The sequence below is a fragment of the Echinops telfairi genome, unplaced genomic scaffold (genome assembly GCF_000313985.2).
Source record: "Echinops telfairi isolate 266 unplaced genomic scaffold, ASM31398v2 ScPeMD7_7412;HRSCAF=8450, whole genome shotgun sequence".
Taxonomy (NCBI): Eukaryota; Metazoa; Chordata; class Mammalia; order Afrosoricida; family Tenrecidae; genus Echinops; species Echinops telfairi.
In genome coordinates this window covers 10,681,651-10,702,921 of record NW_022111312.1, presented here as the reverse complement: position 1 = coordinate 10,702,921, position 21,271 = coordinate 10,681,651, and the positions used below count along the sequence as shown (strand labels likewise).

At 48.8% G+C, this 21,271-nt stretch overlaps 1 protein-coding gene across 4 annotated transcripts in view; it reads left to right on the top strand.

Moving 5' to 3' along the window:
• Positions 1-267: 267 nt before the first annotated feature.
• ACAD10 (acyl-CoA dehydrogenase family member 10) overlaps positions 268-21,271 on the top strand; it is a 43,930-nt gene continuing 22,926 nt past the window's right edge. For 2 of the 4 annotated variants that reach the window (XM_004709574.2, XM_045296768.1), the window contains exons 1-9: positions 268-404; positions 4,111-4,310; positions 10,555-10,703; positions 12,398-12,592; positions 15,032-15,190; positions 16,154-16,313; positions 17,552-17,693; positions 18,893-18,961; positions 20,584-20,765. In XM_004709574.2, coding sequence (XP_004709631.1) covers positions 4,124-4,310; positions 10,555-10,703; positions 12,398-12,592; positions 15,032-15,190; positions 16,154-16,313; positions 17,552-17,693; positions 18,893-18,961; positions 20,584-20,765 — 1,243 coding nt within the window. In that variant the 5' untranslated portion in view covers positions 268-404; positions 4,111-4,123. Of the gene's footprint in view, positions 405-3,296; positions 3,431-4,110; positions 4,311-10,554; positions 10,704-12,397; positions 12,593-15,031; positions 15,191-16,153; positions 16,314-17,551; positions 17,694-18,892; positions 18,962-20,583; positions 20,766-21,271 lie in introns of those variants that run through there. The other 2 variants (XM_045296766.1, XM_045296767.1) reach the window with 2 other exon arrangements.

Here is a 21,271-nt window from a genome sequence, read left to right as displayed (position 1 = left end):
GGGGGATGGGGGGTGGGAGGCGGGGTGGCGAGGTTGAGGGCCGGCGCTTGGCTCCCGGGCCCGAGTTAACGTCCCCCTCACCCGGGAGGCGTCCGCAGCCCGCCCGAGTCGGGGGTCCCGTGTCTCGGGCGCCGCGGGTTCGCGAGCGCTCTGGCCGCGGTTGGCTCGTGTGACACTTCTCGCCAGCCTTGGGCAGGGCTGCTTTGTTACAGCCCCGCTTTACCGGGGGTTCAGCGAGATGAAGTCGCTTCCCTGGGGCTCCGGGGCAGGGGACCCGGTTCCTGCTTTCTGACCCAGTGGGCAGAGGGCGTGTTAAGTGCCAGAGACCTCGCTTCACAGTTCCTGCCCCTGATGGAGCCGACCTTCATTACAGTTATGTGACCTTGAGCTAACCAGACATAAAGGTGGGATTATCCTCCTAACGGTGGTGGTGAAGATAATATGAAATGCAGTTAGGATACTCATGCAGGGTACCTTAACTTTTAAGTCAGACTGCCCTTTAGCATTATATTAACCCAAAACAAACCCATTGTCATCCATGCGGTGTCATCCCTTGGAGAACCTATGAAACGAAAAAGTCAAACTCACTGCCATCGAGTGGAATCCGAATCATGGCAATCCTATAGGGTAGAACTGCCCCTGTGGCTTTCCCAGCCTAACTTTTTACAGGAGTAGAAAGCTTCGTCCATCTCCTGTGGAGCCCCCCCATGGTTTAAAACTGATGACCTTGGGAATCCACACCACCAGGGCTCCTTTAGAGTCTGGATAGAGTAGAGTAAAACAGCTCTAGGGAATGTTGCAAGACTAAATACTTAAGGGAGCAGACAGCCTCACCTTCCAGTGGATCACCACTGTCTGCTATCCTAAAAATATACTATAACGATACTCAAGTTGTGTCACATCAAGTCATGGACAAGTGTAGGTACATGGGCTGTGAATAATACAACCGCATGAGCTGTGTGTTTCTGTAGCTTATGATTGTATCCTTTAACATTTATTTCAGGGCACACTGTATGTCATGGTTTTTTCCATCTTAATGCTACGGATCTTTTGGGTGTAGAGCATTCTTTGTGGGGCAGTGTCATATGTATTGTAGGATGTTGAGCCTGGAAGTGGTGACAATGAAAACCCCCAAACCCCCTGGGGTCAAAATCACCCTGGTGGAAAAGTCACTGGTTTATATGCATATGCATATCTATGTACATATCTCACAGGGAATACCTTGTGAACTTTTTATAGTCTATTACAGCAATCGATTATGGGAAACAGAAGGATTTCTCTCAAGTTGTCTCCCCCAAATATATGCCAGACTTAGCTGCTTGAGAATGACTGTTCACTTGGGGGTCATCAGGAGTAGATAGATGTCATTCTTCCCAAGAGCTATCAGCCATCTAGACCAAGCAGGCACCACTGTTTATCCCACAACAAGTAGGGCCCACTCCCTTCTGATAGGATAGTAGTTGTCTGTTTCCTTGTAGGAGACCCCAGAGAGGTCAAACCCGCCCAAGGATGACCAAGGTTAGGCTGCCATCATGAATCTAGGGTCTGCCCATCTTGTCACATGTATACCCCTAGACCTGCCCATTCTTATGGGCACACCCCTAGCTCATCCCCTTTCTTGTCATGCTTATGCCAATGATAGATCCCCTTCCTACAATGTGTATGCCTATTGTACTGCCCCTTCCTGTGACGTGTAGTTACCTGTAATCATGTCCCCCTAAAGAGATATAATGCTTGGTTAGCAATAAAAAGAAAGCTCTCCCCGGTTCTCGAGAGCCTGAGGGTTCTCCTGCTCTCCCGGCTGGGCTCCCCCCATGGACCATCAAGCGGGGCTGAGGTGAGCAATGCTACCATGAATTGTGTCTGACATTACTTGACTCTATCTTCTACCTCTCATGCTCTCTATGACTTTACTATAATCTTTACTTATTATCGCTGTACAATTATTCCTACTGGACCTGTGATGATTTGTGGGGTACCCCTCTCCTTAACCCCACAATTGATCACATTGAACAGTGTGCCAGATACTAACTTGAGTGTTCTATATACTTTAATTATCTTGTGTATTGGGAACAATGCAGAGATAGGTACTCTAATTACCTCCATTTTCCAGAGGAAGGATTTGAGGCTCAGAAAGATCAACTTGCCCATGATCTCACAGCTAATAAGTGGGAGGACTAGAATTTGAACCTGATCCATCTGATTCCAGAACCCAACCTCCTTATCACTGAACTAAATAGCTGACAACACATACTTAAGTAGAAAAAGCAACCTGATCATTCTAATCTCATAATTCTAGGAGGCAGGGAGGAGACAGATCTTTATAGTCCAGAAGAATGGTGCCAGCCCAGAGAACTAGAGTTGTTAGCCAGAGATGGGCATTGCGCATGTTAGCTTTGTGGCTGCCAACAACTGAGTGTGTTCTCTCCCACTCCTACTTTCTGTTCACCCTATTTATTCATCCTTTTCATATATATTTGTGCTGAGTACCTGCGATGAGCCCAGGCCTTGTGCTAGACCCCAGGGGATGGGTGAATACAGAGACAAACAAGACATTCTCCTTGTCGTAAGGAGCTTACAATTCTAGCACCAGATAGGCATGGACACTGCTACTGTGTCCTGGGGTAAGTGCTCTACCAGAGGTGTGGAGAAGCAGCAAAAGGAGGGAAAGGAAGAGGGATGAGGAAGAAGCAGGGGTTAAGCTCAGTGTGAACTTAGCAGCAGTTCTCTGGTTTGCTGTCATAACTATTGCAGCCCAGGAAACCATCTGGGACAGTCCCACTCTGTCCGCTCGGGGTCATTGGGTCAGAATGTACCTGAAGTGACACAGCACCAAGAGTCTTCCTGGGAAGAGGCAGAGCACCTCCACTGAGGACATATAATAGGTTGTGCTGTGAGGAGGTTGGCAGTTCCCTGGGCAGAGAAAGCAGGGAAGAGAGTTGCCATCCCAGTCTATGGGCATGACAGCTCCCAAGGCCCGAGGTCTGAGAAATCACAGCAGTATCCTCTCGGAAGAACGTGCTGGGAGGTGTCAAGTGGAGTTGGAAGGAGTAAGCCAGCCCTGGAGGGAGCATTGCCCACTTGTCCATTAGTGGGAGGATGTGGAGTGCAGCGTCCTGGGGAGGATTAGCGTCCACCCTTCGGGTCCCAGAGATACTGCTCACGGATGTTAAGCCCTCACACAAAATGTGTTGGTGCTTTCACAAGCCTATAAATCAATTTCCCCTTCCATCAGAAACTCCAGCTTCGCTTAGGAATGGAAGTGGAGCAGACGAAAATGCAAATCAACTTCGGCTTTTGATTTCAAAAATCACTCTCAAGTTCAGCAAAGCTTCAATGATGGGAGAAACACCTGGCATCATTTTGAAGATCCACTACGTTAGATTCCCTTCTTTAGACTCTCGGTTTCTTACCTCCTCGTGGCACTGAGGTAGCTCTCCCAGAAACTCGGGGAATCACTAACTTGTTTTGCTCCACACTTTGCAGAGCAGGCTTTTAAACTATGTTGTTATTTGTTGTTACCAACTCCTTCCCAACCCACAGCGACCCTACAACAGAATAACACACTGTCCAGCCCTGACCCAGCCTCACAAACATCGCTATATTTGAACCCATTGTTGCAGCCACACAGAGTTCACATGAAAAGGCATTAAGATTTTCTCATTTGTTGTTGCACAGTTGTTGTTGTTGTTTGCGTCGTGAGGTTCCGTTGAGTGGGTTCTGATTCATAGCAAGGGTTTTAGATAGTGTGGAAACTACAGAATTTGTGGTGGGTGGTTTAAGAAGAGGCAGGGGACCACCTAGGGGTGGAGAAGATGTGTGTCGAGTGACAGCAAGGAGAATGGAGAGTGTCAGGAGGGAAAACTGGCAGAATAGGACACCAGGAGAGAAGGTGGCTCAGCTAAGGGTGGGAAAGTCCTGGGGAAGGCAGTTGGATGGGTGGTGGGACCTTAACTGAGCTAAGGGACTTAGAAAAAGGAGTGGCCGGGGAAAGGGAGATTTGGTTCCATTCTGGGTGTGGGTTGAAATGTTGGCCACTCCCTGAGCCCTGCTGAGCTCCAGAAATAGAGGCAGGAGGGCTAGCTGTTCCTCTGTCTTCCTCTCACACAGCTTCGGCCTCAGCATGTGCCTTCTTAGGCTCTTCCAGGCCTCGAATCTCCAGGGGGCATGGAGGGCCGCCCTCCGAAAGCAGGGCCAGAGCCAGCCCCCGGGACCCCACCGATGGATGCACTCTGGAGGCAGCCCCTTCAGAGCAGTGATCTTTGACATGGGTGGTGTTCTCATTCCTTCTCCAGGGAGCTTGGCCCCAGGTGAGTTCTTCCTTCGGTTTCCCTTTCTGAGGCGGGGGTAAGGGTGGGTGTAGGGTGTTCAGAGGTCAGAGGGATCCCCTGGGTCGTGTAAATGGTTAGCATATTGGTTTGAGTCCACCTGTAGGCTCCTCAGAAGCCAGGCCTGGCAATCTACTGCTGAACAAACCAGCCATCACGGAGCACAGTTCTGTCTGACTCCCATGGGCTCCATGGGAATTTGAATCAACTCCGTGGCAGCTGGGATTCTGGTGTAAGGGGGGCAGAGAAGACCATTTGGGTAGCAGCATATCCCAGTGCGCCGATGCTTTGGCTCTCTAATCAAATTCTAAGTACAATTTAGTGCCCAAGCGACTCATTTTCCTAACCCTTATGTTAAAGCCAATAATAGTACCTACTGCCTTGGGATTTTGTGAGTTACATGAGATAAGCACTTGTTTAGCACACTAAGTATTCAATTTTCAATGGAAAAAAGTAGCTACCATAGTTATTGCTGCTTTGATCAAAGTTTAGTGCCAAAGAGAGAGAAGAAAACAAAGACTCAAGCAAGAAACTAGGCTTCAGGACAAGTAGACGTGCACAAACCATTGCCTAATCTAGCCCCGAGATCAGGAAAACTAGATGGTGCCTAGCTGTCACTGCTGACCATTCCAGTTGATGGATCCCAATAGGATGGGAGAAAAGTGTGGACCATAACGTCATAGGATTACAAATTCCAAGCCAACAAAAAATGCAGAACTCTGAGACTGGTTGAAATTGGAGGACTCCCTGGCAATCACCTTGAGGTTTTCTTCAACCCTTCAATTCCAACTCCAACTCCCCCCTGTGGTCACCTTATCGATAAACAACAGACTGGACCAGAGAGTAACTGGCACTCATACATACTGTGCTGCTTTAAAGAATCACCTCTGGAGATCAAACGGTCAGGAATGAGTTTAACACAAAGATGAGAATGTACAGGAGCAGGGACACCAGATTCATGTCATAGGCCACAGCCAGAACGTAAGCAATGAGCACACTCTCCCCCTAGGTAGAACCCAGAGGTTGAGCGTGATGGCAGCTAAGAAGCCCCATCCTTTCCTGGGAGCAGTGTTGTGTCTGAAATCTTGAATGCTGGCGTTCCCACCCTCACTAGCCTCCCTCCCTTTTGTCACACCCAACAGTTAGTCTCTTTTCACCCATTCTCTTTCTCAGCCCCGTCTTTGTTGTACTTTACTGACTCAGTTTAGAATTTATATTCCACATGCTTGAATTCTCTTAGTTTTGGCCACTAGTGCAGCTGACCTTTGAACCACACGAGTTTGGACAGCATGGGTCCACTAGGATTTTTTTTTTTTTTAAGCAGCCTGTGACACCAATCTTCTCCGCGTGAGCAGCTTCTCTTCAGTAAATTACACGTCATGGTACGAAGGGATGCTGAGTGGCTCTCATGGGTGGACCAGGGGCCTTCACAGTGCTCATGGGAAAATTCCATTCATTGCTAATGCCAGGTCTCTATGAACTGTTTGAAGACTTGCTTGTATTTGAAGACTGTAAACCTTGAATGACACCAGGGGGCCCGTATGATAAGGCCAGAGTGATGCTAGAAGGGCTCCCAGGGGGCAGAGGAAAGTCAGGACGTTATCAGGAAAAGTGGAATGGCTTGCTCCGTATCGGAGATTGAGGTCTGCCGCTGTGGTTGCCACCACTTTGAATCCAGCAGAAGGACTTTTGTAAAAGAAGGAAAGGAAATGGGTGATGTTGTTGCTGCAGGTATGCCAGCACTCGTGGAAATCCTTACACTTTTTTTGTACAATGCCCCTTTATCTGATAGTGAAAATTCAGATTTTTTTTAAAAATCTTCATCTTTCCTCCAAGGAATGGCTCGTGGGTTCCAACTACTGACCTTGGGGTTTGCAGTCCAGCAATCAATCCACTATACTACTGGGCTCCTGGAAGATGCAGATTTCATGTGGGTGCAGGGGATAATATGTGTAACATTCAGACCAAGTGTTCCATCAACTTTGTAAGGCCAACAGTAGGCTATTAGCAGTTACTTTTGGGGGAAGTAAAAACTACATGTGGATCTTTGACAGCATGGTGGTGGACACGCCTAATTCCCACATAATCTTCAAGTGGCACCCATATTAGGAAACCTACCTTGACAAACAGGGAAGAAATGCCTAGGTGTGGTCTGGGGCTAAGAATATGCAGACCAGGGATGCAGGCACTCTCTTGTAGCTATGTAGCATGTTTGCTTCATGCCCAGTTTGACCTCCTCCTCCATCCGGCTTCGCCACTCTGCCTCCTGGCATGATGATCTCATTGCTGCCTGTCCTTTGGACTTAGTGCAGTGGCTGGATGGCCGCTCCTTCCCACCCCTCCCCTCCAAATCAATTCAAGTATGCTTGCTCCTGGCTGAGTAATATTCCATTGCTACATTCATATCTCATTTTGTTTATCCATCCATCTGTTGATGGACATGGGTTATTTCCACACTTGGGCTTCTGTGACCTCACACAGACCCTGTCCACTGCCATCAGATCAACTCCGACTCATAGCAAGCTCTAAGATATCTGCATCTGTAAATCTTTAGGTAGCCTCATCTTTGTCCCACAGAGCAGCTGGTGCTTTTGAACCACTGATCTTATGGTTAGCAGTCCAACATATATTTTGAATGACCAGTTAAACGGGCTATTCCTCTGATTACAAGGAACTATATGTGACCTCCTCCCTGGGGGACAGACAACCGAAAAGTGGGTGAAGGGAGACGTCGGACAGGGCAAGATATGACAAAATACCAATTTATAAACTATCAAGGGCTCATGAGGGAGGGGGGAGCGGGGAGGGAGGGGGAAAATGAGGACCTAATGTCGGGGGTTTAAGTGGAGAGAAAATGTTTTGAGAATGATGTACAAATGCGCTTTACACAATTGATGTGTGTATGGATTGCGATAACAGTTGTATGAGCCCCTAATAAAATGTTAAAAAAACAAAAAAAAATGGGGCTATTCCTCAGTTCCGTGCTTGGAATCTTATAAATAGTGTGTAATCTTGTGATTGTTATTAGTATTAACGTCAGAACATCTGTGACCTCCTCCCCTGGAGAGCATGTCATCCAAGGAGTCTGGGTCTGGCTTTATTCCCGTCACCTATCCTGATACCTGGCCTGCTAACTGCAAGGTTGGAGGTTCAAACTCATCAGCTGCTTCATGAGCGATGAGTCTGTCAGGTTTCAGAAACCCTATTGCAGGCCACTATGAGGTTGATGTGGATTTGTTTGTTTGTTTGTTTGTTTGTTTGTTTGTTTTTCTGGTTCCTGTGCCCAGCGCAGAGGTCATTGAGTCATGCAGGGAATGTTTGCTGGGTGGATGAATAAACAAATGAGTACTGCTTCTTGTTTTGTCCTTTTTGAAATAAACACAAAATGTTGATGGTATTTATTTCAAGGGTACCAAATCAAGTTTTTTTGATAAGTGAAGACTAAAAGCCAGATAACCTCCATTATCACTACAATTACTTTGTCATTGAACCCAGGAGTCGCACTAACACAGCCAGAGTTCATCGTTGTGGGGTGCTGCAGGGTGGATTCCCTCTCAAAGAGCCTCAGAGAGGTTCCCAGGCTTAAATCTTTACCAAACAAGATTGCCAGGACTTTTCTCCCTCTGAGCAGTTGATGAGTCCAAACCAGTCACTGTCTTGTTTGCAGCTGAGCATTTTAACCCTTGCACCACCAGGGCTCATCAAGACGATCAGAAACAAACAAACTCTTTGACCGCCATCAATTGAGTCGATTTTGTCTCCTGGCAATCCCATAGGTCAGGGTAGAACTTCCCCTTTGGGTTTCTGAGCCTGTAAATCATCTTCTCCCTCGGAGTGGCTAGTGGGTTGGAACTGCCGACCTTGTGGTCAGCAGCCCAGCGCGTAACCCACCATGCCACCAGGGCTCCTTGAAAGCAGCTGTGGACACTGTGTAAACAAGGTGGCTTGGCTTGTGTGCCAACTCATTTATAAAAATAGACAAGAGGCTGGCTGGATTTGACTCTCAAGTCATAAATTGAATTCTTACTTTTTAACATCCACGTAAAAAAACATCTGCATCGTATTCTGTTATACAGATGTACTGTAATCAATTGATCTAACAAGATGACAGTGAGCCCTGGTAGCACAGTGGTTAAAGCACTTGGCTGCTAGCTGACAGGCTGGCAGGTTGTACTCCTGGGAGAAGGATGAGGCAGTCTGCTTCCAGAAAGATGATGGCCGGGGCAACCCTATGAGAGTTCTGCTTGTCCTGTAGGCTGAGATGGGTCAGAATCAACTGAAAGGCAATAGGTTTTCTTTGGGGGTTTTACTAGCACACGTGTAAGTTTGTAGGGTTTTGTTGTTTTTATTATAAGCAGTTCTGCACACACAGCTGTGTACATCACTTTTATAAATCTGTCTGTGGAACAAGTTCCTAGAAGTGGAATTCCTAGGTCAAATGTACGTGCGCGCTAAACATTTTAACAGAAATTGCCAAACTGTTCTCGCCATCAAGGTTGGATGCTTATCCACAGTATATAAGAGTGCCAGCTCCCTTGCATGCCTGCCAGCTCTGCGCCCATAAAAATGCTCTAGTGTGTAGTGTGTAGTTTTCAAAGTAATGGTGCATTGTCATTCTGAGTTCTGAAAAGGCTCCTTAGGCTCCAGGCTAGACACCCAATGATTAACACAGATTCCGTCTGAAGACTGGGATGGATTGTCACCTCGTTTCTTTGATACACTTTTCTACAGAGAGTTTGGCTACAGGAGCTCAGATGCACTGTTGGATAAGTTCTAGTCTATTAACCGTAAGGTTGGCAGTTCATGCCTAAGGGAGAAAAATGAAGCTATCTGCTTCATTTGTACAAGATTTACAGCCTTTACATAGGAGACCCTTTGTATGGTGGAGCTATGCATTGGAATCAACACAGTGACAGTGTTCTGGGTGTTTTTTTTAAGTGTCCAAAAGAGACCTGGTGATGCAGCAGGTTAAGCATTGGTTTAGTAACCAGATAGTTGGCAGTTCAAACCCACCAGCTGCTTCTCATGAGAGAGCTCAGGTGAAAGATGAGGCTGTGTGCTCACTTAAAGATTTACAGCCATAACTCATTTTAAAGGTGATTTAATCATGGGGTGAAACAGAGAGAGAAAATGTTCTGAAACATTTTGTCATGATTGTGCAATTCTTCTTGACATGACTGAACGATTGAATTGTCTGATGTGGATTATGTGCCAGTAAAACTGGGATGGGGGTGGGAGGATTTACAGCCTTACAGTTTTGCTTTATCCTATAGGATTCCTATGAGTCTGAATTGACTTAATAGCAGCGTATTGATGTTTGTTTTAAATAGGATCATAAGGAGTCCCAGGGTGGTACAAATGGTTTGCGTGCTCAGCTGCTAACTGGAAGGGTGGCTGGCTGAGTCTACTAGAGGCACCTAGGAAGAAAAGCCTGGCAATTTATTTCTGGCAAATCAGCTTTTGGCAACCCCACGGAGCACAGCTCCACTCTGAGACATAGGGTCACCTGGCGTGGTAAACTGAGAGGCTGGATGAGAATGTAATGCAGCTCCATCCTCTGTGCTCTTAATCATAGGCTTGGAAAGCTGGCTTCAGTCGGGGAAGACCCTCGTGGTTATGAGATATTGTCAGGAGAGCCAGCCCCTAACAAATCATCACAGGCCTGGCAGGCACAATTGTACAGCGGTGATGTATAAAGATGATAGTAAAGTCATAGAGAATATGAGAGATAGGGGAGAGTAAAATGAAGACGTCAGACACATTTCATGGTAGCACTAAGTCAACAAGGTGCTGACTCACTTCATTGCTTCTTACCGCTTAAGACGTTGCCCATTGACTATGTCACATGTTCGCTGCATGATGTGCATGCCTTTTGAAAGATCTGTAGATTTCATATAGGTCATGTCTTAGTCACACTCTTGTGATAATAAAAGAGATTAAACAAGCAAAGGCCACAGTGGTGTTTCTCTTACAACAGAATTTGAGAAGCCGAGGAGGAAGCCCATCAGGCCCCTCAAGGTGGTGAGGACTTGATGCCCACCCAGCAGTCACTCAGTCACGAGTCCAACTTTCTAGAGTGGTCTAAGGTTCAGAGTGCGCTTTTCCTGAAATTCCCTCATTTCCCAGCAGTACCCGCCCTGGCACCCAGGGATACCTAGGCACTGGAGTGCCCAAACCCAGTCCATGCCTGATGTATTTCACCTCCTGCATCTTCCACTTCCTTTAGCCTGGGAGGCTCAGAACAACATCCCGTCCGGAACGATACTGAAGGCCTTCATTGCCGGGAGGGACAGTGGACCCTGGATGAAGTTTATGCGAGGGGAGTTAACGCCAGAGGATTTCTTCCAAGAGTTCGGGAAGCTGTGTTCTGAAATGGTGAGTGCCCATTAAGTTTGTTATACTGCAGATGAAAAAGGGTTCCCTTCCCTTGTCAGCTCAACTTTAACCACCCATCTGGAATACTCAGAGCCAACCAGTTCCGACTCACAGCAACCCTACAGGACAGAGTAGAACTGCCCCTTAGGGTTTCCGAGACTGAATCCTTATGCATGCAGATAGCCTCACCTTTCTCCTATGGAGCAGCTGGTGGGTTTGAAACATCGACCTTGAGGTTAGCAGCCCATGCTTAACCCAGATACCACCCGGGCCCCTGGAGCAGACAGTGCTCACCTAAGACACCATGACCATCTGTGTGAAGCCTCTCATCAGAAAGGTTATTTAAAGCAATAACAACATTAACTATTTCCTCGTGTTATGCATTTTTTTAAGTCCTTCAACGCCGACAAGAAACCTACAGACATGTATTGTTGTTGTTGGGCATGCCAGTCTAGTCCGTCCCCTCTCATAGCAATCCTGTGTCCAAGCAGAATGGAACACTGACCCTGGGCCAGCCTCAAGTTGTCTGAAAACTGGAAAACACAAAACCAAGTCAAAGAGGCCAGTCAGAAAAGGCCACGTAAAGTGATTCTGTTCTTAGGACATGTCTAGGATAGACAAATGCTGTAGAGACACACAAAGGACTAGCTGACAAAGGGCCAGGGCAGAAGTGAGGGGGAGTGATGGCTTAGGGGTGCAGGATTGTGGGGTGGGTGGGTGGTAAAGCTGTTGTAAATTTAGATAGCTGTGGTGATGGGCACACAACTCCGTGCGTCTACTAAAAACTGCTAAATTGCATGCTTTCAGCTGTGAGTCGCCTGGCATGTAAATTGTTTATCAACAAAGCTGTTACAAAATATACACAATAGTAGTGTTGCCTTGGGACATTTCAGAATGTGGCAGAACAAGAGCTTTCAAAACCCACATGAATTTCAAAACACAACCTAGAGATTCAGGAACTAACGTTTGTAAAGGTGCTGCTGGGGCAGGGTAACAGTTAGATGCCTTCTGGGGCATCATCAAGTACGAGGGGACTCAAAACGCTTGTGGAAAAACTCCGTTATCTTTTTATTCCATTCATGCCTTTCTGAAGCCCCCGTGTAGACTTACCAGTTACCATCACGTCGACACCAACCTGTGGCGACGCCAGGTGTGTCCAGGTAGAACTGGGCTCCTCCCGGTTTTCAGCGGCTGAGTTTTCAGCCATCAATTGTCAGGTCTGTCTTCTGAGATGCTTCTGGGTGAGCTTGACCCTCCAAGACCTCAGCACATGTTTGCACCACCTGGAGACGCCACAAAGTAGGTTACACCTATTTAATTGACGAGGGCGCCTCAAACAGGTTGCGGAAGAGCCCCCTCCTATTTTCATTCCATTTTCCCACAAACTTTTTAAATTCCCTTGTTCTTTTTCCAGTTTAACGTATTATCTTTGGATGTTATGATTTTTTTTTTTTAAGTCGGCCACCTGAGAGTGAAATCACAAACTCATCCAGCTGGCCAATTGATGGGAAATGCCCGTTTCTCACCGTGTCTGTCTCTTTCCTAGTCTCTTGTCAAACCTCATCTGCACAGTTTGGAACTCAGGTGGAGGGGGACAATGGCAGGAGCGAGGAGAAAGTGGGCTTTGCTGTTGGAGATCATTGATCCCTGCGCTCACTGACTGCCGGCTCTCTCCCCTGCCCTCCCATGCCCAGTCTCGGACCACGGTGCCTGTGGACTCCTTTTTCTCTCTGCTGACCAGTGAACAAGTGGCCAAGCAGTTCCCAGTGATGACCGAAGCCATATCCCAGATTCGTGCAAATGGCCTTCAGACGGCAGTCTTGAGCAATAACTTTTATCTTCCCAGTGGGAAAAGCTTTTTGCCCCTGGACCGGAAGCAGTTTGATGTGGTAAGCTGATGTGGTAAGACCAGAACCATGGCAGCTGGGCCCATGCCCTTGCCTCAGGATCCAGCCTTATTCAGTGCCTTTAGCAGGAATTGAGTGGATGGGTTTTTCATGCAGGCGCTTGACTAAGTCAGGCTTAGACTTAGGTCCACAACACTGTGCTCTCAGCAAGGACAGACATTAAGGGGATCTGATGGCTGCTTACAACCCTTCAGTTCTGGACTTGGATGATCTGATCTTCAGACAGCACAAACGTTGCTGTCAACCATCACATCTCAGTGGGCCCTTGGGCTGTTTATCTTCTAAGGCCAAACCCCGTATTCCTCTAATTATGTGGTTCTGACCCCTAGACCAGTGTTGATCAATGGGAGTTTCTGCGATGATGGCATTGTTCTATCTGGGCTACCCAATGTGGTCTCCCCTAGCCCTGGGGTGGCTCTTGACCACTTGAAATGGGGCTAGGGCATCCGAGGAACATCGTTGCAATTTTAAATTTAATTTCCAGCTTATTTAAATTTAGATACTACATAGGATTAGTGGCTACCATATTGGATGGCCCCTGAGAACACACATGCCCAGAGGTGGTCTTCCATGCCAGGAATGCGCTTCCGTGGGCCATTCCCAGCTCCCTGGGTGAAAAAAGGTCATTATCCAGGCAGGTGAGATGGGAGTTCTTGGCAGGTGATTGTGACTTGCATAATCATCACTCCTGCTTTCGTTCATTCAGTGTGAGTCACGACAAAGTCCAGAGATTCTTTGTTAAGGACCTTTGCCCTCCAGGGTGAAGACTGGTCACATTTCAGGTGGGCCACATTGAACATGATAGATTCATCTGGGGAAATGAATAATTCAAGGGCTGTACATTTCATTGACTGAGCCCTTTTCTGATTCTTTCCCTGCATTGGGGGAGGTACGTAATTGGTTTGACTCTAGGGAGTAGCATGTCCTCCACGCCTGGGTCCTCGATCTGACCATTCCAGCGTGTGTCTATGCCCCCTAAAGGGACTACAGTCAAGGCTTTCAAGACTGACTAACATCGGCATAACCCGGGGTTCGGAAAGGGGCAGGTGCCCACGCTACTTGCCTAGAGGTTTTTACTGAGTGGGTCTGGCTGGGGCCTGGCCTGTGTGTTTCTTGAAAGCTCTGTGGGTGGGGGTGGGAGGGGAATGTACTGAGCTACAGCTCTGTCCACAGTATTCACTGTCTCACAGCCTCCCTCACTCACACTGGCCTTGAGAAGGAGCTGTCCCTCCCCCTTCCTGGAACAGCCCCTTGATAACTGAGACCATTTGTTACCTAGTTTGTATCTGGATGAACACTGGCCTTGGCCCTCTAGTTCCCAGTTAGAGCAACAGAGACCCTGAACGGGCTTCACGTCACCATGTGCAAAATCAAACGGAAAGAGAAGCCTGGGAATCTTAGAAAATTTCAGTCATAAAAACGTTTTCCCTTCCGTAAGACATCATTCTCCCCTTGTGAGAGGCCCAAGCCTGGTTATTGGCGCTTGGCCCAGGCCCCTGAATTCATGCCTCTCGCGCTGGTTGCTGAATGACTCTGCTTCCCTGCTGCCTCCTGTGCCGTGTTTTTGTAAGGGGAGCCCCTCTTGGCAGGCATAGCTCCTGCTGGGCCCTTGGCAGACAACAGTGTCAGTGTGGAGGTGGACGTCTTTCCCTGAGACGCCAGCCAGCTCGGGCCCAGCCACAGCACAAGTGAAGCATGGGGCCCCTGGAGCTTGTCCTTGGGCTCACAGACCTCAGACATCGGGTGGGTGCAAGAGTGAGTCGGAGGTTGGGCTGTGTTCTCGGGCATATCAGAGGTGCGGCTGTCAGACGTGGGTGACCATCTAAGACCCATCCTCTAGAAGTGGTGGAAGAGTGGACTTGGAGGGAGGTGCTCAGTCACATAACTTCCCACCAAGACAGCTTTCTCAAGATTCTCCCAAGCGTCCAGCACATGAGATTCGGCCTGAAGCCCTAGGCCCGCCCTTAGCATGAATGAGACCATGTCGCTGCTGGTGACAGTCTCTCCAGTGTCAGCCCTCCCCTCTGTCTACAATTTATTATTTCTCATCATCTGATACGTAGACAGTAAGGCCACATTGGTTTTATAGCAACGTTGTTTTTTTGTGGGGAAGTGGTGAAATCGGCCCATGAAACAGACATGCTCAGCTCTCCTGCTGCTCTGGGGAGCCGCCTGCCCCCTCTGACGGGCGGAGCTCAGTGGGAAAGCTCCCATGACTCCCAGTTCCCCAGTGACAGTGTGTGCACGAGACCACGGTGACCTCCTGGAATGTCCCCCAGGTGGACACCCTGTGTTCCTCAGTCACTCATGTTATGTCATCACCCTCTAGAGCTCCCTGTTCTAAGTAAATAATCCCCCGAGCTTTTCAGAGGTTCCCGATCGAGTGCGAGGGAGTGCCCCTTGTTGCTGTCGCTCCCATAGGTCGTGGAATCCTGCCTGGAAGGGATCTGTAAGCCTGACCCCAGGATCTACCAGCTGTGCCTGGAGCGGCTCGGTGTGCAGCCCTCCCAGTCGGTCTTTCTGGACGACCTGGGACAGAATCTCAAAGCCGCAGCCAGCCTCGGGATGCACACTGTGAAGGTAATTCTGTCTCCATGGACACGAATCCCAGCAAACCAAAGACACCTGGAGACACACCTGACCATAGACCACCTCTGCCACCCTGCTGCTTCCCGTCCCCTCCATGTTCTCTGTCGCGGTCCTTATCCTCATCTGAGGAAGCTCAGCCCCAGGCTGCCACTAGGACAGAGTGGAATCAAGGCAAAGAGCAGAAGTAGTGGCCAGCCATCATGCCGTCCACAGCTAGGTTATTGCACGTGTCCTCTGATACCATGGGAAAGGGAACAAGAGCCGGGTGTAGGTCTAAGGTCTTGTTTCCCAAGGACCTGGTGAGAGATGTTTAATGGGATAGGACCATGAGACAGGACTGTCCTGCATCTATATAGGTTATTAAAAAGCTGGATTTCAGCTTAAAAGAAAACCAAAACACGACAGTCATCTGACAGGTGCTCGCAGCTGTAGCCCTGCTGTGGGCATGCCTTGCTGGGCGTCTTTCATGGCCTTTCTGTGACTTCCATGAATCATGAAATCCACGAGGCTAGAGGCTAGATTTTCAGGAGAGCAGAGGGATGGAAAGTGTGATACGAAGGAAGGCAGTGGGAGAAGCGAGAGAAGCCAGGAAGTGGAGGGCAGGTTCAGACACTTAGGTGGGGGCGTCAGCCTGCAACTCCCAGCCCCACAGGCCACCCAGCGTCACAGCTGGGAAGAAGAGACCTTAGCCTAGCTTCTGCATTGGGGTGGTGGAGCCGACAAGATGAGGCCACACAAGTCTCTGTCCTCTCACAGTGTGAGGGACTATCATGGACCTTTAACTGCCTGCTTTCCAGCAGATTAAAAGCTTAATTCGGTTAGGAATGAAAGGGGGAGGGAGCTCATTCCGCTGCCACCCTTGCTCAGAGAATGGTGGCTGTCCTCTTAGAGAAGGATGGCAGGCGAGGCCAGGGCTGATGGGCGGTACATGCTCAGTATTCCCTTTGAAACCAGGTCAACGACCCAGGCACTGCAGTCAAGGACTTAGAGGGCCTTTTGGGTTTTACGCTGAGAGCAGCTGTTCCGAACACTTGCCCAGTGAGGAAGACAATGGAAATATCAACAGATTCCTTGGAGCGGTACCTCAAAGGTGTCCTGGGGACCAAAGCCACAGGTATTTAAGTTTTTGTATCTGGATAGCTCTGCCCAAGGCCACGCTCCAGCCCGGCTCTAACTCTCACAACCCAGTGGAACATGCTGGAAAAAAAGAGGCAGTGCCAGAAGGGAAGGGTCGGGTTTCACTTAGAGGAAAAAGTCCTCCAAAGTACTCATCCCTCTCCTCCTCCCGAGAGTGAGGTGTGGCCGAGGCAAGGGGCCTGGTGGCTGCAGTGCAGGGGCATTCCAGTGGTTGTGACTTTTGAGACAACAGCTGAAGGTGAAGGTGACTTCTAAAACGTGACCCCCTGTCTCCGCCCTCTCGAAGGCCCCACGCTCATTCGTCCCATCCCACCCTCAGAAAACCAGGTGCCTGCTGAGCAATTGGGGACCGTCTTGCCTGGTGATAGCATTTTAGAAACCCCAGGGCGCACTCCTTTAAGCGCTCGGCTGCTAGGATAGGTTGAGCCCAGCAGCTGCTCCGAGGGAGGGAGGTGAGGCAGTTGGTGGCGTCAGTAGAGATGAGAGCCAAGGGAGCCCTTTGGGACAGTTCTACTCTGCCCTCTAGGGTCACTATAGAGTTGGTGTCAACTCCACGGCAGTGGGCCTGGCTTTTCAGTTGGGTGAGGTTTTACATCACCCACCTGATTCTTGAAGAAAGCTGTTCCCTAAGGAGCTTCCCAGCATGCTTTTCCAAAGCTGAGGACAGCATCGTGGGCAAACCCCCCATTGGTCCCCTGCGTCTGTGTCAGGAGCCCAGTCTGGTCATGAAGTGGGGGTTTCCTGGATGTTCTGTCAGGGAGTCACTGAACTCGGTGGAGTAGATAGGGAATTGCCTCTCAGGAGAGCAGCCCAGGTTCACATGGAGGGAGGATAGCTGCTGCCAGTTGTCACCTCGGTGCCAGGCGGTGGGCAAGGGCACTTTTCCTTCTCTGTCGGCAGGGTGGGTGGCTGTGGCTGTGGGTGCGTTTGACACACTCAACAGAAAAGGTTTTCTGTGCAGCTCAGGAGTTCAAGGAGGGCAGAATCAGACCCGGAACAAAGAGGCAAGCACCGTGGGGCCAATGGCATGGCTGTGGCCACACAGGTGCGGCCTGGGGCTTGGCCACTCCAGTGCCAGGGGAGGAGAAGCTTTTCTCCCTCACTGACTCCATTCGGAACATCCTGCCTCTCAAATGCAACACCCCTTGAAAAGAAAGGACGTCGGCCCCCCTCTGCCATCCAGCTCTGGCTTGAGTTTCATTCCCCAACTTGCAGGTCCGTTGGAACTCCGCCAGTTCAGTCATGGGCAGTCAAACCCGACTTACTACATCAGGCTGGCGGACCACCAGCTGGTTCTGAGGAAGAAACCCCCTGGGAAACTCCTTCCATCAGCCCATGCAGTAGAGAGGGAGTTCAGGTGAGTTCTCAGAGCTACATGCCTCCCAATTTGGCACCCCAACCACCGGCTCAGCAGCTAAGTGGACAAGCTAACCCCAAACAAACCTGTGCCCATCGAGCCCAATCCCACCCTTTGCGGCTGTCCAGGACAGGGCAGGACGGCCCTGGAGAGCTTTCCGTAGAAGTGCCTTGAGACAGTAGACAACACACTGTGGCTCACAAAGTTATCTCACAGAAGAGCATGCAACCTCATTTTGTTCAGAGTCCGTTTGCTCTGGTCTATAGACCAGATGTTTTTAGAAAGCCGATGTTGAGTGATCCATTCCTGGGCCTGTAGCTGAAAAGTGCTTGGCTGCAAACTGAAAGGCTGGAGAAGACAAGCTGGTTACTTCTGCAAGATCAGTTCTGAATGCCCCGCCGCTCTACTCTGATGCACAAGGGAGCCAGGGGAGGATGGTGCAGAAGCATCGGGCTGTGGGTGAGCTATGCGGGTGGGCTGTGAGGTGACCACTACAGGAGCCAGGTGATGGGGGCAAGGGACTCCATTATGCGAGCAGCTCTACCTGTGTTTACTTAGGTTTGCAATTCTCCAAGTAATGAAATCAAATTTTTTACAACTTAACATAGTTTTATAAATAGGAAGACTTGAAGCTTAGAGGGTAGGCTCCACCCTAAGGTGCCTCGGAAGAACAGCCTGGTGATTAACTTCGGACAAATCAGCCATTTATCAGCTCTATGGAACACAGGCATGGGGGGTGGGGTCAGAGCCAACTCGAAAACCTCTGATTACAGAAGGAACTCTCGGGGTGGTGGTGGGGATGGTAGGAAAGAACAAAGGCTTCCCACATTGTTCTCACTGCCCCCCGCCCCTCCTTTGGACTTTCCAACTGCTAGAACTTGGCCTGGGCTGAGTGTGACGTGGACCGATGATTAAACCGTGGGGGTTCTTCTGAGGAGGCAACCTGTAGTTTTTTTCTGAGTATTAAAGTATGTGCGTGTGTGTTATTTGTAGTATCCAGAGTCACCCTAAAAACGAAAGCCACCTCTATATCAGTGGATAGTGGTTCTTCCTTTCTTGACTCCTTTTGGGTTAACGGATGACTTTTTAGAATTCCATTTTGATTTCTGCATGTACTAATTTCTAAATCAGGAAAACAGGTTCCCGAATGTCTTATCAGTTCAGCCAACAGTCACGACCATTTCTATTTGTTCTGCAAGGATTCTGAAAACCCTTTCCAGTGCTGGAGTGCCTGTCCCCAAAGTCCTGGACCTCTGTGAAGATTCAAGGTAATGCTCAAGATTTTGGTTCCACCGCATATTCATGGTACGAGAGAGGAGGCCCCAGGTACTAAACTCACCTCTCAGGTTGTTGAGGTCCAAACAAGTGAAATTTGAGTGGGAGAGAAAAGACACCTACAGCACCTTCCCCCACGAGGTTACGAGTGTTCTACCTCGAAGGGCGCTGAGGCGGAATCGACCCGATGGCAGTGAGTTGTAGTTCCATTAGCTTGTGTTTGTTCATTTTTATTGTGTTTTTGTTGATTGTGGTGGTCTTTCTAAACTTTTAAAACATTACATTGTAGCATGCTTCTTGAGTGTCTCATTTCTCCTCCACTTTTTAAGTACAAAAAGTTTGAAATAGGCAGAAAAGTTAAAAGAAAACATAATGGCATAAAGAATACCCATTTACTCCAGGTTAAGACATTGTTAACTTTTTGCCATACTCTCCCTATTCACCAGCTGCTCTGTAGGAGAAAGGTGGCAATCTGCTTCCGAAAATATTAAAGCCTGTGGGGTAGTTCTACTCAGTCCTGCCAGGTGGCGGTGAGCTGAACTTGACAGCCATGTATGTGTGTGATGATTATTTTTGGCTGAATTGTTTGTACATTGCAGACCCCACACAAGACGTCTCCTGAGAATAAAGACACACCTTTCCAAAACCACAGCATCATTACTATAAGGAACAGTAATGCTATAATTTCTAATGTCTAGCCCATATGTGAATTTTCTAAATTGCACCAATAATTCTTTTATAATAGTTTTGCAAGTCAGGGTGATCACCTAGAAGAGCAGAGTTTTCAAAATGAGTTTTTAGAGTAGTAAGCTAATTTCTACTAATAACTAAGAGATTAACCCCATGTCTATGGTAAACACGATTCCAACTGAAACGGAACCCACTGCCATCGAGTAAATTCCCTAGATGGAAAAAAAAAAAGAAAGAAATATTTCACAATATATTAAAAAAAAATTCCCTATATGGGGTTTCCCAGACTGTAAAGCTTTATGAGAGCAGAGAGCCTCATCTTTCTTCCTGTGGAGCCCCTCATGGTTTGAACTGACAACCTTGCAGTCCACTGCCAGCCTAGCCCACAGCACCATCAGGGCTCCGACACTTAACGTGCACTATAGACTGATATGTATGTCCTCATGCCCCCAAAGAAAGATAGCCTTACTAACCAGAGGGGATGTTGAATGAACCTGTATTAGAACCAGATACTGTGCAGGTGGTCCTTGCTCTTAATTCTGATAGCGACCCTTTGAAGTAGGAACATTGAAGAAATCTCAAGGTTAGTGAGGTACCCATGATCACACTGCCAGGAAAGATCAGAAACAGGATTTGAACCTGCTTCTGGGCAACTCCAATGCTTTCCTGTATCGTCACACTTAGACCCATTCTGATGGCTTCTATGTATGGGTCAGAGTGAAGTCAGGCAAAGTAGTCTAGGCAGCTTCATGTGTAGGTCAGCTTGGTGGGGGGCCATAGGGGGAGGTGGGGTGGTTCACAAGCCCACTGCTTACATGCCCGGGAGAAAGGAAATGACCAGCCCCCTGGGCCTACACCCCAGAACCATTTCATAGGCAGTGCCCTCACCAACGGCTTCTGACATGCCCTGTCCATGCCCCCCCAGTATCATCGGCACCCCCTTCTATCTGATGGAGTACTGCCCTGGACTCATCTACAAAGACCCTTCTCTGCCAGGCTTGGAGCCCAGCCAGAGGCGGGCTGTCTACACTGCCATGAACAGAGTCTTATGCCAAATTCACAGTGTGGACTTCCTGGCTGCAGGCCTGGGAGACTACGGCAAGCAAGGTGAGAAGCAGCGCCTGACTCTTGGCTGCGGCAGGGACGGCGGGGTGTGTGTCCACAGAGCATCGTTGCTTGTAGGATATGTGTCCCCCAGGGAATGCTAGTTTCAGACCTTGCTACAGCTCAGCAGGCCCTCTTTGCCTCCCCTTCGTACTCTAATCTGCCATGGGTAGCACCTCAGTCCTAGAATCACCTTCTTTGTGGCTTTCCATTGTGCTTTAGATCCTCCATTGCAATCCCTCTGATGCACCCTCACTTAGCCCACGTCCTCCCGGTGTTTCCGGTTTCCATCCCTCCTTACCTGTTGGGCTGCTAGGGGCTGCTCTGAGGGGAAAAGATGGGGCGTTTTACTCCTGTGAAGGGTTACAATCTCAGAAATTCACAGGGCAGTTCTATCCTGCCCTATAGGGTTGCTGTGAGTCAGCACCCACTCAGTGTCGGTCCGTTTTTTCATTTTCTTTCCTAACCCTCTGTAATGTATCCTTGAGACCTGTTCTGCATTTTTCTCC